Source organism: Ambystoma mexicanum, chromosome 2p (genome assembly GCF_040938575.1).
Source record: "Ambystoma mexicanum isolate Mex_15411 chromosome 2p, UKY_AmexF1_1, whole genome shotgun sequence".
NCBI classification, from domain to species: Eukaryota; Metazoa; Chordata; class Amphibia; order Caudata; family Ambystomatidae; genus Ambystoma; species Ambystoma mexicanum.
Window position 1 is genome coordinate 594,178,290 of NC_090923.1, and position 25,072 is coordinate 594,203,361.

At 47.8% G+C, this 25,072-nt stretch overlaps 1 protein-coding gene across 3 annotated transcripts in view; it reads right to left on the minus strand.

Annotated features, from left to right (window-relative positions):
* DCAF1 (DDB1 and CUL4 associated factor 1) overlaps positions 1-25,072 on the minus strand; it is a 1,932,496-nt gene that overhangs the window by 482,107 nt on the left and 1,425,317 nt on the right. For all 3 annotated transcript variants that reach the window (XM_069644104.1, XM_069644105.1, XM_069644103.1), the window contains exons 19-20: positions 5,613-5,706; positions 5,416-5,520 (exon numbers count right to left, since the gene is read on the minus strand). In XM_069644104.1, coding sequence (XP_069500205.1) covers positions 5,416-5,520; positions 5,613-5,706 — 199 coding nt within the window. The remainder of the gene's footprint in view (positions 1-5,415; positions 5,521-5,612; positions 5,707-25,072) is intronic.

Here is a 25,072-nt window from a genome sequence, read left to right on the forward strand (position 1 = left end):
AGGTCCGGCATCCTCTTCTCCAGAGTTTTCTCAACCGGCTTGGCCGAAGCCTCCCTCGTCGGGGTACCCTGGACCTGGTCCGGGCCCACTGCTTTCGCGAGGGAGGCCACCACCAACTCTATTCTCCCGCAGCTTCCCAGGGGTAGCTGACTTCCACTTGGACGAAGAGCTGGTATGGCGGCTGATGATGAGTGCGCCCTGGCCATCGCGGGACCCGCAGCAGCGGCGACCCCGACGGAAGGAGACTCATGGTGCTTGGCCTTGTGTTGGGCCCCCATGGATGGAGCGCCCTCAAAGGACTTAGAAGCCCTCTGAGGTTGGCTGGATCCGAAAGAGGCATGCCCCTGTGAACCACCCGGGGTAGAGGCCGTGGCCTTAAGCCACGCCACCAACCGGAAGTGTCCGTCCTTCACAATTTCCTTTATGCTTCGGGTGTAGGCAATACAGGACTGGGATTGCTCATCATCCTTGAACACATTCCTCAAACCGTAGCTGGAGCAAAGCTTGAAGAGGGAAGCGCCGTCCTTCTCGTCCGACATGATCCGCGCAGTGTAGGCCTGAGAACTTCTGGAAACTTTGACGATTTCTGACCTTGAGGGGCCTCAAGGAAGGCTAATCGATGGAGCCCATGTGCTCCATTAAACAAAATTAGAGTTTCCTATCGAAAAAGTGAAAAAAACCACTGAAAAGTTCAAAGAGCGAAACACGAGGACTACCAACATTTGAACGTGCAGTAAAAATCTGAAGATGGCTCCCAGAGAAGGGGCTTAGGTAGAGGGCAGTTATTGGCTGGGGGCAGTATGACCCAGAGCTCAGTGATTGGTTTAAAGGAGGACGACAGTTCAAAAACGAAACTGATTTTTCTTTTACTGAGGATTCCCAGACTGACAATGGGAAATATTCATGAGCATGTGAATCCATGCCAGACCCATGCTGGAGAAAGAGACACATACTGTTGTATATTATTATCCAAGCTGTAAGGTTCTCCAGCAGTGAACAGTTCTATATAAGCAATCAACAAGACTTATTAAGAACACAGAAATGCATTAAAACTACAATGTACGCAATGTACGCAATGTATGCAATAAAGGGTCTACAAGGGACTTAAGACTTACATCATTGCTCAACCAAAGGGAGGAGGAACCTATACTGCTGATAAAAGGTTCCTTAGGACTGCCTGTCCAAATTGTGCATCAGTTCTGGAGCTGCTGTCAAGAGAGTGATGTCTATTAAAAAGCTGAAGGGGGGCAGGGGGAATCTTATGTAACAGATTTGTAAATTACCCCCCATGGAATGTGCCTTTGAAAACCTACCACTGGGTTTTTTGCCATTGCCAAATGTGTTGTAGGCATTTAGATGGAGCTTTGCATTTCATAACCATCCATAATGCAAGGCACAATCAATCGGCCTATTGCTTTGCGGCCCCCTCTTGCCCTGGTGGGCACCTCCAAAAGGGACACATTCTATACACTGTGCAATGAGGTGGAAAAAGACCATTAAAACAATTTCTTGATTAATGTGGAATTCTGATACCATTTTCGGAAGGAAGGAGAGGTTCATTCAAAGAACCAGTTTGTTTTTGTGAAAGCAAATGTAAGGATCGTGTAGCACCTGTTCACTTATTTGATGGGTCAATGTAATGGCTAGTGTTAGGCAAGATTTCTTTTTGCCGATTTCCCTCCACACACATCTATGAAACCCCACTCCACTCCCTCAAACAGTGGCTGTTGTGAGAAACCTGAAGGTGTCTCACTTGCTAGTCCCTGGGGTTCTGTCATCCATGTGGCTAGGACACGGCCATCATTATTGGATCCAGTGCCTGGGGTGGACAAGTGTGGGAGGATCGCCTGGATGAGGGATCCTTGGGGAAGTGAAAGTGGGTCGCTGACGGGTGAGACACGGTACCCCCTTTCTTATGACACCTTTTCCCCATCCTACCTCATAACATACTCAAAAGTTCTACCTCCCCGTTTTCCAACATCAACACTTTCCTACACCGACACAGAAAACAGACCAACAACAGGGCCGTTTACCTGACGTCCCAACGCAAGGGTCAGGCAGAGTTGGCATGCACACCAGACGTCCCTTTCCCTTCCCCACAGGGATAAAAGGTGGAGCACGAAAGCACACTTCGAGCAAGGCCGAACACAGGAGTTGGCGGAGAGATGCAAAAGGGCGACCAGGAGGTAATTGTCCTTGCCCTTTTCAACCCAGACCCGCATAGGTTCTGTGAAAGCAAACCTAAAACGGGGAGGCGCAACTGGCGAGTGGCGTATCGGATGTCCGGTCCACGGTATGTGGAACCCTCCCGCACCGATTGCCAGGGCAGGGAGAAACATTTCTCATCATGGTAAGTCCTTGACTCCAGCGATAAAAGGAAACGCCAATGAGTTCAACCCAGCCGGTGAGTCGGAAGCAAGTGATAGCGAACCGGACTGTGTTGAGCCCAAGATTGCAATGGCAACAGTGTATCTACAGAAAGAAGATAATAGACAAAGGTCTTTTGCGAGTCAAGTTGGAACCAGACAGAGTGGTACCGCACCACGTGGGTGCTCATTTGAAGGACTCATTATGGTATTCTGTGCTAACAAAACCACAAAGACCAAGGGCCTTAAGGGAGGTCGTGAGTAGTGTCAAAGTGGTCATACGAGGGTCAAGCAAAATCCTTCGTACAGTCGAAAGTATTTGACACATGGTAAACATCAAGTAAGTTGTGAGAATTGGCAAACGTGAAGCCGACAAGGGGACGCCTACGAAATAGGGTGGCCAACAACAACACAGAGAACATTGTGAGATGCGAAGCCTGACTGGGGGCTGAGACCCGGACTTAGGAAAGAACAGAACCTCAGGGGTCTAGTGAATCTGTGACAAATGTGAACCCGAAAGTGGGATGCCTGTGTATTGAGAGCAACTTGTGAAGAACATTGTGATGACAAATGTGAACCCGGCTGAGGGATGTCTACAATGCTGGCGAAGGTGGACCTGACCAAGGGATGCCTGCGAATTGAGAGTAACTAGTGAAGAACATTGTAACGACAAGTGTGAACCCAGCTGAGGGTTGTCCACAATGGATAGTTGGTGAAAAGGACAGTAAGACTATTAAATGACAGGTTTGTGCATGGAAGGCTGTAGTGAACCCGATTGAGGGAGGCTAATGTTGCAAGAAGGATCGGAAGCCGGCAAAGGGAGATCCAAGAGGCGAAGAGCAGTCGCCCAACGAGAAAAGATTGACAAAGGAGCTTTTGTTTGTTTATTGTTTTGGTACAGCCGGCCTTCTAAGGCAAGAGACCTTTGAAGGCAAGAGACTTTTGCAGGAAAGAGACTTGGCCCCAGAAGGTCCTGGCATTGTTGAACGGAACTGTAGCCTCATGTTTGCGAGGCCCAGGAGTGTGCTGTGCTCAAAGGTCCTACCTTGTCCCAGCTAAAAACATGGTGAAGGGAGACCCAACCATACCCTCCTGGCCTATTATTTTGTAACACTTCTTGTCTTGAGAACATTATCCCACACTATTTTGTAACTTAGTTATAAGGATTGACAATAGTTTATTTTTAGTATAGGCCCTTTTATTTGATAAGATGCCACTAGGACTGCTTTATTATTATTTGATGGTCGTAGGTTGCTCCAATCTTAGATTTAGATTAGGCGTTTTTCTCATCCATTATACAATTTAATAAACACCATTGAACTGTGATCACTTGTGTCTGTCTTTACTGTTGCCACCACAAGTTCCTTACACTGTTTTATAAATGTCTTGACTTTTTGTAGGCAAGTGAAGCTTTTTTCCTTCACTTGCCTTGCTAAACTCATCTGTTTTGGGGGCGCCGATCAATTCCTTTGGCCATCAGTGCAGGAGGACTGCCTTTTATTAGTTTGCACTGCACACTTCACCTTGTGAGGTGCGGTAGTAATACTTTCTGTCTCTGGTTATTCGTAACCTTGAGGTTATATGAATGTGTCCAAGACAGGCTGGTGGCAGCATATGTTTTTGTACCACGTTTCTTTAAATTGTCTCTTGCACTTTTGCATTTTACCGCTTAGGACTTTTGGAGTACCATATACTCTAAAATGGTAGTGCAACAAGGCCCTCTTCCTTACCTCCCAGGGATGGATTTGCATTATATGGAAAGCTTCAGGAGAGAGAGAGAGATCCTCCCCTAAGAGGTGGGGCCTGGACTGTTCTGTCCCAGTCCACATACATGCCAAAGTGAATATGTTGCTGGAAAGATGTGGTGGCTGGATGCTGTCCATGATTGTATGCATGCTGTGTTGCTAAGAGCATGTAGGCAATACCCTTAGCCTACCTAATGAAACATAATATAGGTAGGCTATATCACTTAATTGTGTCAATAGAGACTTGAATATAGCCTTACTTAACTCATTTGGAGCAAGCGCGTGAGACAAGTCATTTGTATATCATGACTGGACAGCCCCAGCATGTTTGAATTGTGTAGATCTTTACCATGTGTGGGCTTGTGATCAATCCTGCTCAAATCCCGGATAAAAGGGGGACGCTTGCAACCAATAGGCAGATCGCCACCAGAGCCAAGACCACTACGAACAGGTGTGTCCCACTAAAGACCCTGGACTCATCATTGCAGCCAATCAGCATCGTCTTCAACTGTCCCAGCGAAACACTGCTCCTTTGTTATCTCAAGAAAGCCTTCAATTGGTGCTTTGACCCCTGGACCGGTGGGAACAACTGGTCTTGACCCCTGCTTAAGAATCCTGCCCTTGGAAGCCTTCAGAAGTTTCCTGGGAAATGTCTGTGGGCTGATCAGCTTCCTCGTGGGCTTGATGCATTGGTCATTGTCCCAAGTTCAAGATTCAGACTCTGCAGACTACTTGTGTAACAAGTGTCCACCCTTCCAAGGCCACTAGGCCCCTTTTCTTCTAGTTAGGGATGGACTTAAGGTGCAGCACCTTATTTGATATGTTTTTAACTCATTTCTTTTCTGCATATTAGTTCGCTAATTTAGTCTCTCCTTACCTCGTTCTTTATTCACTTGCTTTACTACACTACAGTTATTCTTAACAGATTCTAAAGTAAAGTGACAAGGTAAAGTGCATATAATAGTAGTGAATGTTTAGTGTAATGCTCACGTGTTTTTTTATTGCTAATAGTTTATCTAAGGCCTAAATAAATACGTTTTTTATACATTCTGCCTAATTCTTATTAATAGTGCTCTCTGGGTGTTTCACTGAACTCTTCACTGCCCACACACACTCCTAGATTTAAACCTATCTGCTCAGTCACACTAACCAGACAGAGTTCGACTAGACCTTAGTGTCTTTCTCTGTTCACCAGAATACGGTTGCTTCTCAGAATCTGTCCACAGGGCTGATTCTGAAAACCTTAACACTAGAAAAGAGGAATCAATATGCAAATCACACAACCAGGGTAGATTTACACTTACCAATGGGTTTATAGTCTGTAGCATTGAATGTTCTGAACGAGGAACCAAAAGGACTCTTCATCCGCTCTTCAAGCATGTCATCTTCATCGTCCGCCTGCAACATGGCTGTGAAAAGAGACCAAGAAAGTGGAGGCAATGTGAACACTTTAGTTAAATCCCCTCCCAACCCTGAGAAACGTACCAAGGTCTTTTCCTACCTCCATACATGACCGTGCCAGTGCTATTAAAAACAACCCGACACTGATCCAGAGCTGGTACTGTGTGCAAGAGATGAAATGTCCGAAGATCCCACTGTAAACAAGAAGGGTTAAGGAGAAAAAATAGAAAATAGTGGAAGGCTTTAGATTAATACTTTTTTTAGTGTTTATTGTATTGCATTTTCCATAAGTTTTCTGGGCGAGGACTTCATTAAGAGAAGCCCACCACCACCACCAAATTAGAAACAAAAAAGAAGTCAACACATGCATAGGGTAAGAGGCTATATTTCATAGATTTTAAAATGTATCTTTTCAACACTAGAACACTGAAACCTTCTCATTCAGGGCCACAAATGAGAGCTGCAATTTCTCAAAACGGAATACCTTAAGGAAGTGGGAGTGCCCATGTGGGCTCCATTGAGCAGTTGGAGAACTACCGTTCGCTGGTTACCAGAGCCAAAAAAAAAGCTTACGAAAGTGAACATTTTACATCCCTGAAGATAAGAGCTCTGCTTCAAAATGCATAACCTATAATTCTGCAGGACCTCCTTGCTCAGTCACTGCAGCTGAGGTGCAGCCATGGAGGTGGCAAATAGTGGTAGCCTTTGCGGATTGCAACCAGCTGTATAGTTAGGAGTGGGGTCAACTGGGCCAGTCTTAAAAGGACGCTGAGGTATGGATAACATATCTAACTGCTGAAGTGTCTCCACTACTGAACAGGCACTACAAGGGAGCTTCATCAGGGAGATGAACGCAGCAGCAGGATAAACAGAGCAAAATGGCAGTTGCAACCTGCTCTAGTTTACACACTGGTGTGTCCAGGTGCCAGAACAACAGCAACTAAGGAGCAGAGCACAGGTGTGAGCACTATTGTGTCGTGACTTTGCTGACTCACACCTCCCAATAGGACCGCTAAAGAGAATTTGTACAACAGTCTCATCGTCACCCAACAGGAACAGGATGGATCACCAGTCAATACACAGACACCAATCACATCAGCTGCAGATGGAGGGAGCAACAAGGTATACAAGATATGTTGATGAAAATGCAGGGCCTGAATCCAGATGTACAGGCCTCCAACACACAACTGAATCGCAGGTTCACAAAAACTGAAGACCATATTGCTTTCTATAGATTTACTGAACAAGATTGAGTTGGAGACACAGACTAGGCAGCTGTAATTATAAAGTTGGAACGTCATACTTTTGGGAAGGAAAGGGATGCAATTTACTTTTTTTGAGGTTTCTAGATGAAGGTGGGGCTACACCAGTGCAGGTGGAGAATGTGGTAAAATAAATATTATTGCTACACTCGGATGAGATTGTTAGGACAGTTTTCTGAAGTCCAACTAAGGGCATAGTAAAACAATACAACAGAGACAGTACAAATCTCCACTCTTAGTATAAGGCTGTACCACCTGAGCATTTGGTGGCGTAGACAGAGCAGCTAGGCTCATCTTGGGAGCGGGAAAGGGCTGTATGAAGGTACAAAGAACTTTTAGTATACCAAAGTTTCAACAGAAATGCTGACAACCTGAAGCATTATAAATAATAAAGGTTTATTATAAATAAAAGTTAGCCAAGATACATCTTGGGGGGTAAGTACTAGGTAATAGAATTATAAACACATTATAAAAACACAACACAATGCTTGAATGTACACAGACCAAAGCATAAACCTTGTTCAGAAAACTAACAGTATTTCTAGGCAAGTCAGACCTCAAACACATTTAGTACAGGACACACTGATTCATGTGGAGTAAAACCATAAGTTAATTTCTGATTACTTTCAGTAATACAATGGTAGTAGACCCTAGCAGTTGTGCAGCACAATTCAGTGAATGAATCGGTTAGTAAACCAACCTGCAAGTATACTTTGGAACACTCATTCGAGGAACAGTGGAAACATAGAACCACATTCAGGACAACACACAGTTATACTAGCTTAAGACTTTTTGGTGTGATATACAATTACAGTTGCTTTTCAGCTCAGAGGAACTCAGACTAAGGTAAGCAATAACGCACGTATCTTAGGATGGCCCCAGGCAGACCAAGGTAAGTAAAATCCATATACTTTTTAAAAGAGCTACCAGCAACTTAAAAGTAGGTATAAACCTAAGACTGTTTTAGCATCTGTATAAAACAGACCAGGGAAAACAAAACCCAATGTAGACTTATTTTAGAGAAGCTATACAGCAGGTCAGGGCAAGCAAGACCCAGTTGGTGAACTTAAACACTAATATTCTGGGAGAAATAGTTAAGTGAGGCCAACAGCATCTTTTGGGAAGAGGCACAACCAATTCACAGGTGAATAAAATAACCTTAAATATACTTTTCAGAACGGCACAAACATTCAAGTTAAGTAAGAACCTTTGCAAGTGATCACTCTCAGAGTTACAGTTACCAACTATTTCTTTTACAAGTAATTACACTCTTAAACACTTGCATTATTGCGCTTCCCTGCATCCCTGAAAGTAAGCAGCTCTCACAAAGACCGTAGCCTTCCTAAAATGGCTGCCCATGTGGATAACGTGTTTCTGGCAACAAAGGAACACACGGCCGCAGGCCCGGATTGACCCTCTTCACCTCATCCAATAAGATAATGACGTAACAGCCGGAAGGCGAAGCCGACGTGCAGCGAAGGCTGTGTGCAAAGGCCTGCTACACTCAGCCACTCTCCGCTGCTCGCCGATGATGCCTCCCTTTTCCGGCCTTCCTCAGCTCGTCTGTGCACCAGGTAAGCCACATGTCGCCCTGAAAGGCAATGGCTCTATAAGTTGCCCCCCTCCGGTGGATTCCAAGGCGTACATCCGCCGTGTACCACATATGCGGCCTACTCACTCCCCAGCAGGCTGGCCCGCCTCCATGCGCGCCCCCTCCTGATGCTCCTTGCATCCACACTTATTGCTCAGTATTGCCCAAATCTTCCAGGTTGGCCAAAGATTCAGAATCTCGTTATCCAGTCCCACCCTCCAGCTCACCGGGCACCCTGCGCATCCTCTATCATGCCGTCATGTAAGCCCACCACTCTACAGCACAATGAAGCACGCCAGTGCTGGTCCCACGTGCGCACATATGGCGCTCTCCCGCACTGCAGACACTATGCCTGTAGAAGCCGGCTCCAAGACCTTGTATATTGCTGGCACTGCACATAATGCTATCTATGATGCTCCTATGCGGCACAAGAGTATGAGCCAGACCCCAGACACATGTGCTCCACTGACACAACTCTGCGAACTTGCCTACTCAGGCTAAAGCGCCCACGAAGCACCCTACTGCCAAAATGTCTAATGATGTACATGCTCCTTTAATCAACCATGCTGCTAAAATGTCTACTGATGCATATACCCCTCCCACTGCTCCTAACAAGCTGAATGTTGTAAGTGACCACATGCACGCTGTAACTGAACCTCTGATGCCCCATGCTGCTATCAGGCCTAATCGTCTATGTGCTCCCATGTCACCACACTTTGTCATCACACCCCACGCTACCCCTACTGAGCTCGAACATCACACTGCCAGCAACCCCAGGCCACCACCTTATGTTGCTTCTCCACTGGCTTCTCACTCTGCCACTGGGACCCCCTTGTCACACACCATGAATAGCACTGCACACCAGCCAACTGAAGCTACTACCCCCCTGCCCACTGCTATCAAAACTCCCCACCCAACCCACTCAGGTAAGGCACAGCTCTCCCCACTTAGCTGCGCCCTAATCAACACACGGTCTCTCCCTGCACACGCCCTGGATATACATGATCTGATTACTACTCATAACCTTCATCGCCTCATAATCAGCAAAACCTGGCTCCAAGAAGCATCAGGTCCTGCACTATCCCTAGCACTCCCTCGAGGCTACACCATATTCAGACAGGACCACCCACACCTGAAAGGTGGCAGGGTCGCCCTCATAGTGAAAAAAGCCATCCCTATTAGAAAGGTGGACAGGACAATTCAAAACAACAGTGACCATCTACTTCTCAAGCTCAACTCCTATCCTAACTGTACCATCACCCTCCATAGTGTATACTGCCCACTCTGACCAGTAACGGATTTCCTGCATCCCTTGACTGGATAGCGCACCACAACTGCCCTATTACCATCAAGACTAACTCCCCCCTCCCATGGACTGACCACATCATCCTATTCGACCTCACCGTTGCTAAGATAGCACACCGTCCTGCGACACCTGTCCCCCTCCGGTTTTACTAGGAGCTCTTGTCAGCTCACTAAAGAAAGTCTCCTACCACACCTTTCAGTGCCTGCCTTCAAGCCACCCTTCTCCAAAGACCCAGAAACACTAGCACAAACATTTAACACCATCTTAAAACAAGCAGGCAACACCATTGGCCCACTCACCTCAAGGAAAGCTAAACACACCAAGCACACTAACGCTTGGTTCTCCCCTGAGCTTCTTGAGCTACGCACCAAAAAACGGGCTGCACTATCCATCTGGAAAGCCAATTGCTGCGACTCTGCAAGCTAGAGTTTAGCAAAATCGCTATGACTACAAACAAGCAATTATCAAAGCCAAAGTCAACTCCTTCAACACCAGAATCACAGACATCAAATCAGACACCAAGGAGATCTCCATTTTCAGGGAACTAGAATAGCCTACTCCACTCCCCCGCACCCCACAAAGGCCATCATCAAAGACGAAGCTTGGTGCAACAGCATCCAATCTGCTATGCTTAGCAAACTTGACACACTGCACAGCAAAATCCAAGCCAACCAACAGACACACAGCCACCCTGTGCAAAACCACCCAACACACAACACCAGTGACGCACCCCCCTTTTCTCCTTCAAGGAAGTCAACAGGATGTCACAGCCCTCATGATTACCATTAAACCCTCTAATTGTAAAGGGGACATATGCCCGGCCCCCCTCATCAAAGACTGCACTTCCACCCTCGCCCCCTTCCTCACTGCCTTTATTAACGCCTCTTTCTCCACCGGGCTTGTCCCAGCCTGCCTCAAAGAAGCAGGAAATGTACGACCGAAAAAAAAAGTCTGACCGTACAAAAAGTCAGAAAAATGCTACAACCAAAGGTTCGAACACCAAAAGTTCAAACCTTTGGTGGTAGCATGTAGGTAAGTATATAAAAAAAAAAAAAGACTGCGGGTATAGTGAGCGGGATGTTGCAGGGGACACCCCCACAGCACACCAAAAAACTTTTTTTTTTTTTTTTTAAAACAGGGCTGTGGGGGGTGTCCCCCGCAACACCCCGCTCACTATACTTTATAGAGTATAGTGTATAGGGGTTGCAGGGGAAACCCCTGCAGCTCCCGGAAAAAAAGAAAAAGAAAAGGACCCTGCGGCACCGGTTCCCGATCACGGAAGTGAAAGGGAACTGGCGCCGCAGGGACACAGCGTGAAGAGCACAGAAGACCAGTTGCAGCAGGAAGACTTCAGGATCTGCAGCCGAAAATCTGGTCAATGGATTCCTTTGTCATGAAGATGGAAGACAGGACTTTGGAAGGAAGTTTGCAGCAAGGATCAATGGTGAAGGCTCCAGGCAAGAGTTTCTTCACAGCTGGATGCGGCCCTGTGGTTTTGGCACCCTTTTCAAGAGCCAGAAGTAGACTGAATATCGCCAGTCGGATTCTCGTCACTTGCAAAGTCCAGCACTCTGATGAGGGGACTTTTCAAACTCGATTCACGTCTCTCTTAAGGTCTTAAGGTCCTGCGGGATGCCACCAAAGTTTCAGCTCGATTTGGAACACCGTGCACCGCCCACTGGCTTGAGGTTCCAGGGTATTGGGGTATTGCAGCCCTGCAAGGTCGCAGCATGACATGGGATATCTCAAAATGCAGGTCTTCTTGAGTCTAGTGGATCTCACCAGGCTCTGTGTCGCGGTCGTCATTTTCAGAGTCCTCAGGTCGCTTGGAAGGAAAGGCTACAGCAGGCTCCGGTTACATAGCAGGCTCTCCAGTCGATGGAAATCGTCTCAGCTGTGTTTTTTTCACCTTCCTCTTCGGATTCAGGTCCAGTGGTAGACTACCTCTTCAGCTTCCAGGATCAGACTTTTATTCAGGAACCCAGCCAATCAAACAGACTTGCAACATTCAAACTTGGGGGGGCTGGCAGTCCTTTCAAGACAGCCGGCCTTCCAGTTTGAACTGGATTCTCGCAGGCAGGCTGGAAGACAAAGGGCTGCAGAATTTTGGACTCCTCCCTCGCTTCCTTCCTTCCAAGACACTCTGGAGCCTGTGCGGGCTTGACCGAGGTCTCCTGCCGAAGATATAAATCACTCAAAGGAAAGACCAAGAAGGGACAAGGAGCACGAAAATAGCAAACAAAAACGACAGGGGCCATTTTGGTCAAATGGACACCCACGGGTGCCTTCACTGCAGCTCTGAAAACAGCCCGTGGTAATTGTGCCCCGAATTTGTAAAAATGTACACTGCCACCAGCCATTTAAGTTAAGCTTGTCCATGTAACAAAATTGTTACAGTGCTAGTGAGAAAGGGCATACATTGTATCTCCCCACATAAGGTGGGGTGTGCTGGTTTTCACCTAACAAAACGTAGAAGGGATAGAAATACCCGTCTACCCTTGGGAACTGTAGTTCTCACATGGTTAGCCAGAGAAAGTAAAAGGGGAGCCCAAAGGGCAACCCTGTAACAATAAAAAGGTATACACCAAAAGTTGTCAAAGAGGATACAAATAAAAATATACTATGGAGGGTCTTATAAATGACACCCATAAAAAGAGTAAAAGGATCTGCAAGTGTGAAAAAAGGTTCCCACTCACTGAGGTATAGGGAAAAATAATCTACTAGTCCAGCAAAACGTTCTGGGGTCCTCACAAGTGAGGTAGATTTAGCTCTAAAGGTAACATCTTACCAACAATGATGGCCGATTGGGCCGTGATTATGGATAAAGCACATGGAGGAGGCTGTGTTGGCATCAGCCACTGGTCTTTAGTAGTCTGCTGCCATTACTTTGCGGATAAGCAAAATACGTTGGCAAAATTTGAGGCAAGAACCCACAAGACTACATGAAGTACAAAGTGTGCATCACCCATGCCACTCAGCGACTCCAGATGCGACTTCTGCAGTACATAGAACTATGCCCCCGTATCTCAGTGCCCCCCTTCCTCCTCCACCCCGAGCTCAGCAGCCGTGGAGGAAGAATCTACGGCGACACAGAAATCAAGACCAACACTCTATCGACGATCTTGGAAGACCCCCTGGAGGCGATGCAGGTGAACAGTGATGGCCACTTAAAGAAAATGGCAGAGGACTACTTTCATGGCTGAAACAAAGAAACTGGTCCTGCAAAGTTCCTCTTCATGTGGGCAGCTGCAACTTCAGGAAAATACTCCTTGTTCCATAGGCTGAGGATATGCTGTGTCCCAAGGCTCAACCCATCAACCCAGGATGGTAACCATTGCAGTGAAGGAGACCAGGACGACATCTGGCTAGTTCACAGGATGGTCTGGGACTGTTCAGAGTACTTCCAGCAGCTGGATCTTCGAGCAAAGTTAGGAACCACCGGGCAAGGGGTCAAAGCACTGATGAAGGTATTCAGGAGATCTGCATAGAGACAGGGATTCACCAGTAAAGTGAAGAAAGGGCTGCTGCCAATCTTCCAACGACTAGCTCCTGTCTCCAGCAGGCTGCTCTCATTTGCAGGGGTCTTCGATCCAATGATGACCGGAGGAATGGCTGCAGGAGTGTGCATCTCCCTCCCCCTCTATCCAGAATGAAGGCTGGGGTGGCTCCGGCCAATCAATGGTAAGGAACTGCACTAGTCAAACGCAGCTAGGGCTGACCAATCATAGACAGGCTTTGGCCACTACATCTGCAAAGCAACAGACACAAATGTAGACTGAGTCCAGACAGACGCAGCCCCCACATCTGGTCACACACACAGACCATCACTTTGGCTGCGTAAGCCCTGGGAAAGAGCTGACCATATATGGAAAATCCAGCCACTCCAGGACGGGAAGCAGATCAAACTGGCTAAATAACAGGCAACAATCTTATAGCACGGCCATTTTGTGGTATATGGTACACTAATTGGCACTAAGTGGTAAAATGCAAAAGTGCCTTTACATCCAGTCCATCCTACACACACCATGCTAGTAACCACATATTTACCAAAAACAAAGTTATTAAGACACAATATGTTTTTACAGCACTTCACTGAAGGTGATGTGTGCAGATGGAAAATAACAGGAAATGTTAACATGAAGAAGAAAGTTATCTTGCACTGATAGCCAGAGGGACTGATCAATGTCCCCAAACAGAGTGTAGAAAGTAAGTAGAGCAAAAAGGCTTCACTTACATTCAAAAGTCAGGAAAGGTTCAAAACAACAGCAGGTAGGGTTTCCAACTGATGTCTATGGAGAGAAAACAGAAAAAGAAGAATCTTTCCTAACAGGTGGCTATAGATCTTTAAAAAGAATGATCTTGAAAGAGCTATTAAAGGATCAGGTGAAACTTCACAAAAAGAGGGGAAAAAGAAGATGTTGTAACAAAAAGGTAGTTAGATGGTAGATTAATGGTTGAAGGATGTAAAGAGAGAATTATATATTAAAGCCCAAACCAAGGTCAATTACCTTTCCTTGAGCAGGCACTATCACTAAAATACATCATGGTGGAAAGGTATTTGCTAACAGGCAGAGATTTAAAATGTAGCTGAGGACCCTGGAAGACACTGCCATTGTCCAGGGGAACCTTACAGGGATCAGAGGCTCGGGACAAACGGTTTTGAATCTCTGTTACAGTTACTTGGTATGGTCGACACATGGCGAGAGAGGACATACCTTCTACTCCAATCCCCAAGGAATGTATTTCCATTTGGATTATTTTACACTGTAAAATGGGGAAAATCCCCATATAAGGAAGTTCTACGATTACCCGTGGCCTGGTCAGATATGGTCAACCAGCATTTGGATTTCCAAAGAACAGAACAATGTAACGCTATATTGTTGAGAGATCCTATTTTTAACAACTCCTTACGCATGAAAAGTATCTTGAAGTCTACGAGAATGGAGAGGTTTCTCCATGGATCGCCTAGAATGCTGTCCAAGCTACAATCAGGAGCTTACTGAAAGCAGAGGATTACAGGGGAAAAAGGAAGCGGTTACTCAGAGGCTTGCCTTAATACTGAGTTTCGTCCACAAAAACTGAGTGTATGACTGGGCAATGACATGCAGAATTGGAAGGCTGTCTGAAGCGTTTAACATTGTTACAAGTGGATGTTATCTGTAAGCAATTAAGTTTCTTGAAAGGGAGGCTGCACAAGGCAGATCATTTGTTGGCGAGGAGATTGCAGAAGCAGGAGGCTGAACGTAGGGTAACAGTGACAGTTGTTGTCCCCATGCCAGGAACATAGGTATCCTCTCGACACACATGAATTCTTTGTAAAGTATTATGAGTCATTATATAGGGTGTATGACTATTATTCTTTTGCACAGATTTGGGGTATCGGGTAATAATGTCCCCATGAAAAAAGTTGTGAGGTTGGCAAATTGTTTAAAAAAATGCATTAATGAAGCACCCTCCAGGCAATTAAACACTTTCCCCAAATATTCTAGGACTGGAGGTGATAATATATAATTATATCCCTCCTAGAATATTTGGGGAAAGAATTTTGGTAGCCAGGAAAAAGTCGCCAGCACCTGATGACTTTTTCACAGCAACATTATTACATGGAACCAGATTTGGTACCAATTAGATACCCAGACTAACATGAACAGCATTATTGAAATTAAAAAGCCCCAACCACAAATTGGGAAGTACAAATGTCTATAAAGCGCATGTGCATGGGAAAGGCACATGGCACAGATGAATTTATCGCTCAATTTTACAGGAGGCTCTCCGATGTATTTGCTCCGATGCTGGTAGTATTTTAGAAGGTCATGCGACTTGTAAGCTTATAGATCAGTTAATCATAACGGCGCAAGGACCCTAAAGTCACACTTCTTATAGGTCAATATCATTTCTATATGTTGATAAAACACTAACAAGGGTTCTGGCTTCAATGCTGGACAACTACCTGTTAGACCCAGTTGCCCATTTACGATAAGGAGTGGACAATATAAGGCGTACTATTAACTATTAACCTTAAATACGCTGCAGGACAACTCTAGACTCATCAGATCATACTCTTACTGGATGCCAAGAAGAATTTTGAATGATCAGCAGTAGGTTCTTCTGTACAACATTACAGAGCTTTGGATTTGGCTCTAAATTCGATTTTACACTGTTTTGAGAAAAGCACTATGCCTAAATGTGCTAATTTAAAGCTGCAACCCTTTACAGCACAAAACGAAGCTCCCACTTGTGCTGAATCCATTGAAAATGAAGAAGGTGGTACTCTGTCCACGATGGCCACTACCATGTGTTCTGGAGAGCCCCTCCCGGAGTGCCTCTGCACAGATCCCGCTTTAGGCTGATACTGGGCCAATCACAGTGCAGCTATCTGCTGCAAGTATCCAGAGCTGGCAGGCCCAGCTCAGGAAGGCCCAGAAGCAAGGCCAATTCCTGTGGGAACCTGGAGGTCTGGGCACAAAACTCTGTTCCATGCTCGCGGCCACACTGCCCACCAGAAAATGTCTACCACGCGGCGGCCCGTCCGTGGTCTCTGACACAGGCAAGTCCCATGCCGATTTATACAAGCCTCTGTCTGATGTATCTCAGCTTCACCCCCTGCATCCAGCCTCCTCGTTTCACCCATACCACATAAGCTGTCCCCTCCACCACTCACAATGTGTCTGCACGCTATCACACATTGTTCTAACCCTCTCTCTCAGCTGCACACACTGCATCAATCTGTTACGTCCATTGCCCGACCTGCCCTCACAGCATTCCACTCTTCAGCATTGCGCACTCCCAGAAGTGCACATCAAGTCACCACACTGGCCAGCAAACACACACTTGCTCAGAAGCAACCTTCTCTACCCTTAACCACACGAGTCATATGCCCTGTCCCTACTGCCTGCATTCCTTCACCCCCACCCTGAAATAATCATCAGCTGAAACCATCAATATATGCCTTCAACCCTTGCATATCTTCTGGCGTTCCAAATGCACCTGATGCTACCTCTATTTTGTTGCGCGACTCACCTGAATTTACTGTTTCAGGAGCCTCACCGTGCCGCTGCAATTGTTAGCTTGTTACATGCTCCACTTCACTACAAAGTGATGCATGCCTCGCTAGATACCACTGCAATGTGTGCCGCTCCATATGCTTGCTTGAAATGTACCCTAGCTGACAGCAAGGTATTATATGTTTTGCCTGATGACACTGCCTTGTATGCTCCTTCGGATTGCAATGTTCTGTGTGCCTCACCCCAGGATTATGCAATGGGCGTTTCATCCAATATGAATATGCGTCCCAGCAACCTGTTAGCCTCTACTCGTGGCCCACCTGCTTTGCTCATTTCCTCTGGGGACTCAGGGACGTCATTTAGGGGTAGCCAGGGGTATCAAGTTTACTTTCTATGGTTGTTACAGTCGCACTTCCTCCACCGCTCTTACGCAATCTCGCCCTGCCCAAGCTACTTCCTGTCCAAGCCTTCAAGCAACTCCAGCCCACTAAGCTGCACTGGCACCCTGTCAGCTAACTGCCCTAAGCCCATACCTAAGCCCAAGAGTGCCCTGCCACCTAGGCTACCCAAGGCCAGGAGTTCCCTGCCACCTAGGCTACCTATGCCCTTGAGTGCCCTGCCACCTGTGCTACCTATGCCCTTGAGTACCCTGCCACCCAAGTCCATGAGTGCCTCTTCTCATGCGCTACCCAAGTCAATGAGTGCCCTGCCATCTGCGCTACACAAGCCCATGAGTGCTCTGCCACCTGCTCTAGCCAAGCCCCTGAGTGTCATGCCACCCAAGTCCATGAGTACCCTGCCTTCTGTGCTACCCAAGCCCATTAGTGCCCTGCAACCTGCACTACCTAAGCCCATGCGTCCTGCCACCCATGCTACCTATGTGAGTGCCCTGCCACCTGCTCTGTCGCTCGAAAGACCTGTACCCCCAGACCTAAACACATGATCACTTCTTCCCCCCTTCAGAAGCCATAGGATAACGACCTGAGCTCTAGAACGTCCCTGCACCCCATTGATCAACAACAATCCTACCTTATCACAGCCAAACTCAGACTGCTTAGGCTATCCAGCTGGACCTCACACCCACCACCACCCGAACAACTTCCCCCTACCATGAGTCCACATGCCAACCCATCACCTCTACTGCCCAGAACAAACCACTTAATTGCGGCCTTCTCAAAATTAGATCCCTGGGCACCTACGTTATATAGAAGCTCATGACCTAATCATGAACAACCAAATTTACCTACTAGCCCCATCAGAGAACCCTGGCTGCATAGTGCCTCGGGCCTTATGCTCAGCATGGCTATCCACCCACCAACCCCCCTACCCAAACTACTCGATTCACTGAACCATTGGTGGCAAAGTCACTGTAATCTGCAAATCTGACCTCCATAGCCACATTTACCTGCCTCCTACTGAGGGATATGAAACTCCATTACTTAAACTTAAGACTAATACCCAGACTTCTTTCACCATTCTCCTACTCTACCGTCAACCTAATACCTCCAACTCACCTGACTCTTAAATCCCCCTCGTCCTAACACCCTTCCTCAAACCAGCTACCAAACGCATAATTTTAGGTGACCACAATCTGGGTTTCAATAATCCCACTGATAATAAAGCTATCAACAAATGAACTTCTCACAACTTATCTTTGACCCTACCCAGATGAAAGGACGCACCGTTGACTGGACACTTACAACTAACTCAACCATCGACATATCTCATCAGCTCAGTCCCATGGTCCGATCTACAAACTGATTGAATTTGAACTACAACACTCGAACCCCCCTGAACAAAGACCCGGCCACCACCCATCCAAATCTCAGCGAGAAGAACTTGGAAGCTCACTAATGAAACTCTTAAACCCACCTTGGTCACTCTCATTGAAACACAGCCTCCCAACTGTAAGAGCCCAGCGACTCTCGCCAACCACTACCACGACAGCCTCCTAGTCATACTAGATCAACATGCTCCCCATAAAAACAAATCTCTGAAACCTTTGAACCCACTAACATCTGGTTCACAGATGAACTAGTTCTGCTCTGCAGACAGAAAAGAGCCATTGAGCATCTACATGAAAAACAGCCCATCCCCAAGAATGCCTTCCGACTTGCTAGCATTCCCAGGACCTACAAGGCCACTATTTTTGCGACTGAAGCAGCCTCCTAGGACAACATAACTAACACGGCAAGCTCCAACACCAAGGAACTCTTCGCCATCTTGCGCGAATTAGAAAACCCCTGTGCACAAACCTCCTTTGTTCAGCCTGACAAAGCAGAGTAGATCAATATTCAAACTAATCTAACTACCAAAATCAATTTACTCTAACAAAATAACGACTAAGAAAGCCCCACTTTCTGCCAAACCTACGCACCAGTCCATCATAATACCGCCCAAGCCTACCTCCCCTCAACCTGTATACCAAGTGTCTGTTCTGCATACCATCCAGGCCCTCAAACCCTCCAACTGCAAAGGAGATACCTGCCCTGCCAACATCATAAAGCTCTGCGCACCCAGCCTTAACCCCATTATTACAGAGTGTGTTAACTCCTCATTCTATTCATGCGAAATACCCATTTCTCTTAAAGCAGGCTGGTTCACCTGCTACTGAAAAAAAAAACCTCCAAATGCAAAGGAGATATTATAAGTTACTCACCGTAGTGACTAATGTACTCCTAGTCCATAGTCCCCTTTCCTACATACTGCATGGGTGTCCCTAGCTAGGGACGCGAGGTGGAGCCTTTCACCAGAACACATTTTCGGGGCAGCGGCCCTAGGAGCATGCGCTTCCCTAACTCCGCCCACCGGTGCCGCCACTCAGTCCCCTTTGACGCGCCGACAATATCACCATTGCCTAATGACACCCGTTTTATTAAGGGGGAGGACGGTGGGATGTATGGAGGAAAGGAGACTATGGTCTAGGAGTACGTTAGTCACTACAGTGATTAACCTATAATTATTCTTACGTCCCGTCCCCTTTCCTCCATACTGCATAGGCGATTACAACTGAATGTAGGCCCAGGGTGAAGGGGTGACCTTCCTAAGAAAACACGTTCTTTAACACTGCCTGCCCGAATGCTGCATCAGACCTGGAGTGGGCATCCATACAGTAGGGCTTGCAGAAGGGCAAAAGCGTAGTCCACGTAGCCGCCCCGCAAATGATCTGCTACGGAACGTGCCTTTGAAAAGCCAAACCTGTTGCTTTGGCTCCGATAGCGTGGGCATGCATATTTGCAGGGAGCAGTTTGTGCTGCCCCTCACAGGCCTCCTTGATGACCGCCACCATCCATCTTGCTATGGAGGCTTTGGAAGCTTGATAGCCTGGCCTTGACCCAACAAAGGTGACAAAGAGCTTCCGAATTGTGAAAGCTTTTAGTCCTGTCCAGGTAGAATTTTAGTGCGTGCCTGACGTCTAGACAGTGTAGAACCCTCTGAGCATCGTCCTTAGGATCCGCGAAGAAAGTGGTTAACACTATCTCCTCATTCAGGTGGAAAGAGAAGACCACCTTTGGTAAGAATGCAGGGTGTGTTATAAGCACCACCTTGTCCTTATGAAAAGTAGTGCAAGGCTCTGAAGCCACCAGGCCCTCAATTTCACTAACTATGAGCCAGGGCACCCAAGAACAGTTAAGGTCCCACACAGGGTGTGGCTTCTTGATAGGCAGGTAGCATCTGGTGAGGCCCGCCAGATGTCTTTAAACTACCGCATTAGAGGAAGAAAACAGCCTCTACGTCGAATTCCGGTAGGCTCCGATTGCTGCCAAATAGGTGCAGCATGTGTCCACCTGCACCCGTGAGTTTGCAAGGTATGCAGAGAAAGATAGAACATCGTCCACAGTGCAGGTCAATGGCTCGACCTCCTTTGACGAGGCCCAGTGGCAGAACCTAGTCCACTTGCTTTCGTACTGGCTCCTGGTAGCATCACTCCTGGTGCCCCGTATAACATCTAGATTGGCCTGAGACAGATGTAGATGTTTTAGTGTGACCTGTACAGGAACCACGTTGCAAGGGATAGTTTCTGGGGGGTGGGGTGGATGACCGTGCCCCACTGCTGCGAGAGTATGTGAGTTGGACCCAGTGGAAGGTAGCAGGGCCTGATCCGACAGGCTGAGTAGTTCCGAGAACCATGGCCTCGCAGGCCACCACAGAGCTATCAGGATGACCCGGAGGTACCAGGCCTCCCTGATCTTGCAGATTACCCTGTGAACCAGGGGAGTGGAAGGAAAAGCATACGTGTTAATGTTGTCCCATTGTATCTGCATCGCCCAGAGAGCCCCTGCCCTGCCAGGACGTGAACTGGGGGCACCTCCTGTTGGACCAGGTGGCAAAGAGATCCACCCGAGGATGACCCCATCTGTTGAAGATCCCCTGAAGGACTTGTTTGTTCAACTGCCACTTGTAGCTGTCCGCACCCAGTCTGCTGAGCCTGTCCGCCTCCAGGTTGGACTCCCCTGGGAGGTGGATTGCCCTCAAATGCATGTTGTTCTCTAGAGCCCATTCACAAATGTTGACTGCCAAGGCGCATAGGGGAGGAGACCTGGTGCCACCCTGCTTTTGATGTAGTACATGCTGGTGGAATTGTCTGTCTGGATGAGGATCACCTTGCCACTGATCATGGGAAGGAAGGCTTTGAAAGCAAGCCAGATAGCCTTCAGCTCTATCCAATTGATAAGGCCGCCTGTTCCTGGAGGGACCAGACTCCATGGACGCTGTGACCATCCAGGGTGGCTCCCCATCCTTCCAAGGAAGAGTCTGTGGTGATGGTAACCTGCAGGGTCTCCCTATTCTCAGGTTGCAGTCTGTGTTCCACCAGACCAGGTCCTGGTGGAGAGAGGGAGGAATGCTGACGAGATCCGCCTAGGAATCCCGCTCCCGACTCCATGAGGCTGCAAAGTGCAGTTGCAAGCGCCTCATTTGAAGCCTCATTTATGGTACTGCCAGTAGACATGCCTCCATGATATCCACGAGGTGCTGGAACCATCATGCTGAGGTCACCACTGGCACTCTTGATGGCTGTGATCTTGTCCTCCAAGGGAAAAACTCTCTCGGCGCTCGTATCCCAGATGAGGCCCAGGAACGTTAGATTCTGCGTAGGCTTCAGCTGTGACTTCTTGAGATTGATGGAAAATCCAAAATTAGTCTAGCGTATTCATGAGAGCGGAGGAAGTGTGATCTACCGCCTCTGGGGACTCGCCCTGATGAGCCAGTCGTCTAGGTAATGATGGACACGGTGACCCTGGGCCCTGAGATGGGTTGCCACCACATTCATAAGTCTGCTAAAGACCCTGGGGGCTGAACTGAGGCCAAAGGGTAGAACCTGATCCTGAACCTCAGAAAGGACCAATGAGGCTACCAAATCGGGACATGTAGGTATGCGTCCTTCAGATCCAGGGAATACATACAGTCTCCCCTGCACAGTGTCTCCACAATAAGCGCTGGGGTAACCATCTTTAACTTTTGAAGAGGGAGGGACGGTTCAAAGTGGAAAGGTCCAACACAACTCCCAGGCTTATCGGTGGTGGAATGAAAAAGGTTGCCACCCTCGAATGGAAGGTCCAATATGCGTTCTTGGACGTCCGGGTTGAACGTGGTAGCCAGACGGTCGTTCTCATGTCTGTGGTGATGCAGATGGCACAGCCTGAGGCATCTATATGCGCAACGGTGGACTCCATGATGTCCTGAGCCACCATTTTAGCTTCTGCCAGCGCCGCCTTCAAATGTGCCTGACTGTACCGGAAGTTCTGGAAGAAAGACGGCTATTTCCCACCAAAGGCTCAGATTAACGGCTGCAAGCATGGCATCTGCATTAGACTGAAAGGTGTAGCGAGGTGTTGGAATAGACCGTCTTTCCATAAGCCTCCAAGATCTTCTCCTCCATGCCTAGAAGCGCCAAAGACAAGGTAGCCCGAGGACGACTGAGGCTTGGAGTAGTGTATTTGTATTTATTTATTTATTTGTACAGCGCCGCCTGGCCTTGGGGCATCTGGGCGCTTGACATGGTTATAGTCATTATCATAATCAATATATGAGCATTACAAGGTTGTGCAAGGCATTGTATGACATTTACAGGGTTAATATAGTACAGTATGTGCAGGCAGTATATGAACATTTGCATGGTTGTATGATGTTACAAGGTTCTTGCAAAATATACAAACAGTTATAAAGAATCAGATAAATACAGTCATTTATATAGCTAGATATTTTGGATATCTTAGATATATGCCGAATAACTGAGCGATAATATTTTGCGGGTTGAGGTGGCAATATAAGTTGTGGGCTTAGGCCTCTTTGGCAAGTAGCCATGTTTTGGTACTGTGTCTGAATCGGTGAAAGGATGATTCGGTTCTGAGATCAGTTGGTAGGGAATTCCAGATTTTCGTAGTGAGCACTGGGAAGCTTGTGCTGCCTGCTCTTTGGAGCTTGAATCTGGGGACATTTAAGCATTGGGTTTGAGCTGATCTGGTTAGGCGAGATGGGATGTTGTGCGTGAAGTGGTCTGAGAGGTAGCTAGGTGCTTGGTTGGACAAGCACTTGTGTGTTAGCGAAAGTGTTTTGTACTCCATTCTTTGTGATATAGATAGCCATTGGGTAGACCGTCTTGCGTTAGTTATGTGCTCATGTTTAGGTTTGTTCAATGCTGCTCTTAGGGCATTGTTTTGGACAGCTTGAAGTTTGTTGATTTTCTTATGGCTAGTGCCCAGGTAGAGTGCAGTACAATAGTCGACATTAGAGAGTACTAGTGCTCTGGCTAGAGTTGCCAGTTGTAGGTCGATAGGTAAGGTCTGCAGGCATTGATGAGCTTGCATGTGTAAGCGGTATGAGTGAGGCCGCGGCAATTACAGAAGAGTGTGGTTGAGAGTGTGCAGACAGATGGAGTGGAACCCCCTCCAATTGCCTGTACTTGGCGTTGAGGCGCCAATTGATAGGCTGCACCGAAGGGGTTTAAGCTATCCCTTTTTGGCCAAGGCGGCAACGTCCTTCTGTATCGGGATCCCTGTTCTAGCTGTGGGAAGTAGAGTGAGGACCTTGGCCAGGATCCCCGCCTCCGGTTGTTCAACCTCGGGTTGTGGAAGCCCCAAGTATTTGGCCAAGCCTGTGAGTCGTTAATGGAAGGCCTTGCCTTAAGATTGCGTGTCGGGGTCATTGACCTCATCAGTGTCCACTAAGGTGTCCGGCTGGTCTGGAGCAGGTGGAGGAGTGCTAGGTGCCGAAGGCTGAGGTGTGGAAAAAGGAGGTGGAGGATGGTGTGGAACCGCCTTTACTGTAGGAGGCAGGGAAGCTGGAATCGAAGGACCCAGAGTGGGCAGCTGGGGCTGCGCAGAGTGCCTGAGGCGCTGGAGCCATAGGATGAATGACTGCAGGCGCTAGAGGCAGGACTGGAGGCTGCTTTTTCCTGATCACATCCCGAAGGATGGCACCCATCTGAGGGGACCTCATAAGTGTGAGGAACCTTTCAAAAAACCTGTCCTCACAGGCCGGTGGGGTGGTAAGGTGGCATGGACATAGTAGCAGGAGGCTGCTCGGGCATGTGCATACTTTGCCTTGCTGGCTGCGGGGTGTATCTGCCCTGAGATGCTGAAGGATAATCTTTAGGCCACGTACCTGGTGAAGACCAGTCCCACCTGGACACTCATTCCCTTACCTGCTCCCTGAACGGGGGTTAGACGAGCAGCCATTTTGTCTGGCGCGTTAGCCATTTTGTCAGGCTGCATGCCACGTGCCTACGTCATGGTGCTTGACGCGCTGGGCCCGGCCTCCTCCTCAACTCTTGGCGGTGGAGCTTGAGGCTTACCCTGCACCTCAGGACGAGGCCTGGTAGGCGCAGTGACCTCGGCTGCATCGCCGGTAGTGCTGCATACAGGCACCTCCTCAGCCATTTGTCCGATAGTAGGGCATAGCCCCTCGGGTGGACACCCAGTAAAAGAACCTTGTGGTCCCTCCGCACTGTCCCTGGAAGGATCTAACGACCCATTGGCCTGGCGGCCGGTAACAGAATCAGCCTCGGTACCTGTGCTGGTGTTAGAACCTGAACGGTCCCTTCAGCTTCAGAGAAAGGAGTCGCCCTTGCGGGGACAGCGTCAGGGGAGCGTATGCTCCTAGGGCCGCGCCCCCAAGCGCCTTTAAATCTAAAGGGGAGAATGATTTTTTTCTGGTCAAAGGTTCTGTCTCCAGTCCCTAGCGAGGGACGCCCATGCAGTATGGAGGGAAGGAGTCGGGACGTAGGGGTAACCTACCAACCACCTACAGGCCCATCACCACAGTACCCTTCCTGCTCAAAATCCTAGACCCATTGCTTACTTAAAATGCCAGCAATTCCTAGAACACCACACTCCGCTTGGCGTCAGACAATCTGACCAAATTGGACCACATTTCAGCAACTTGATGAGAAGTCCA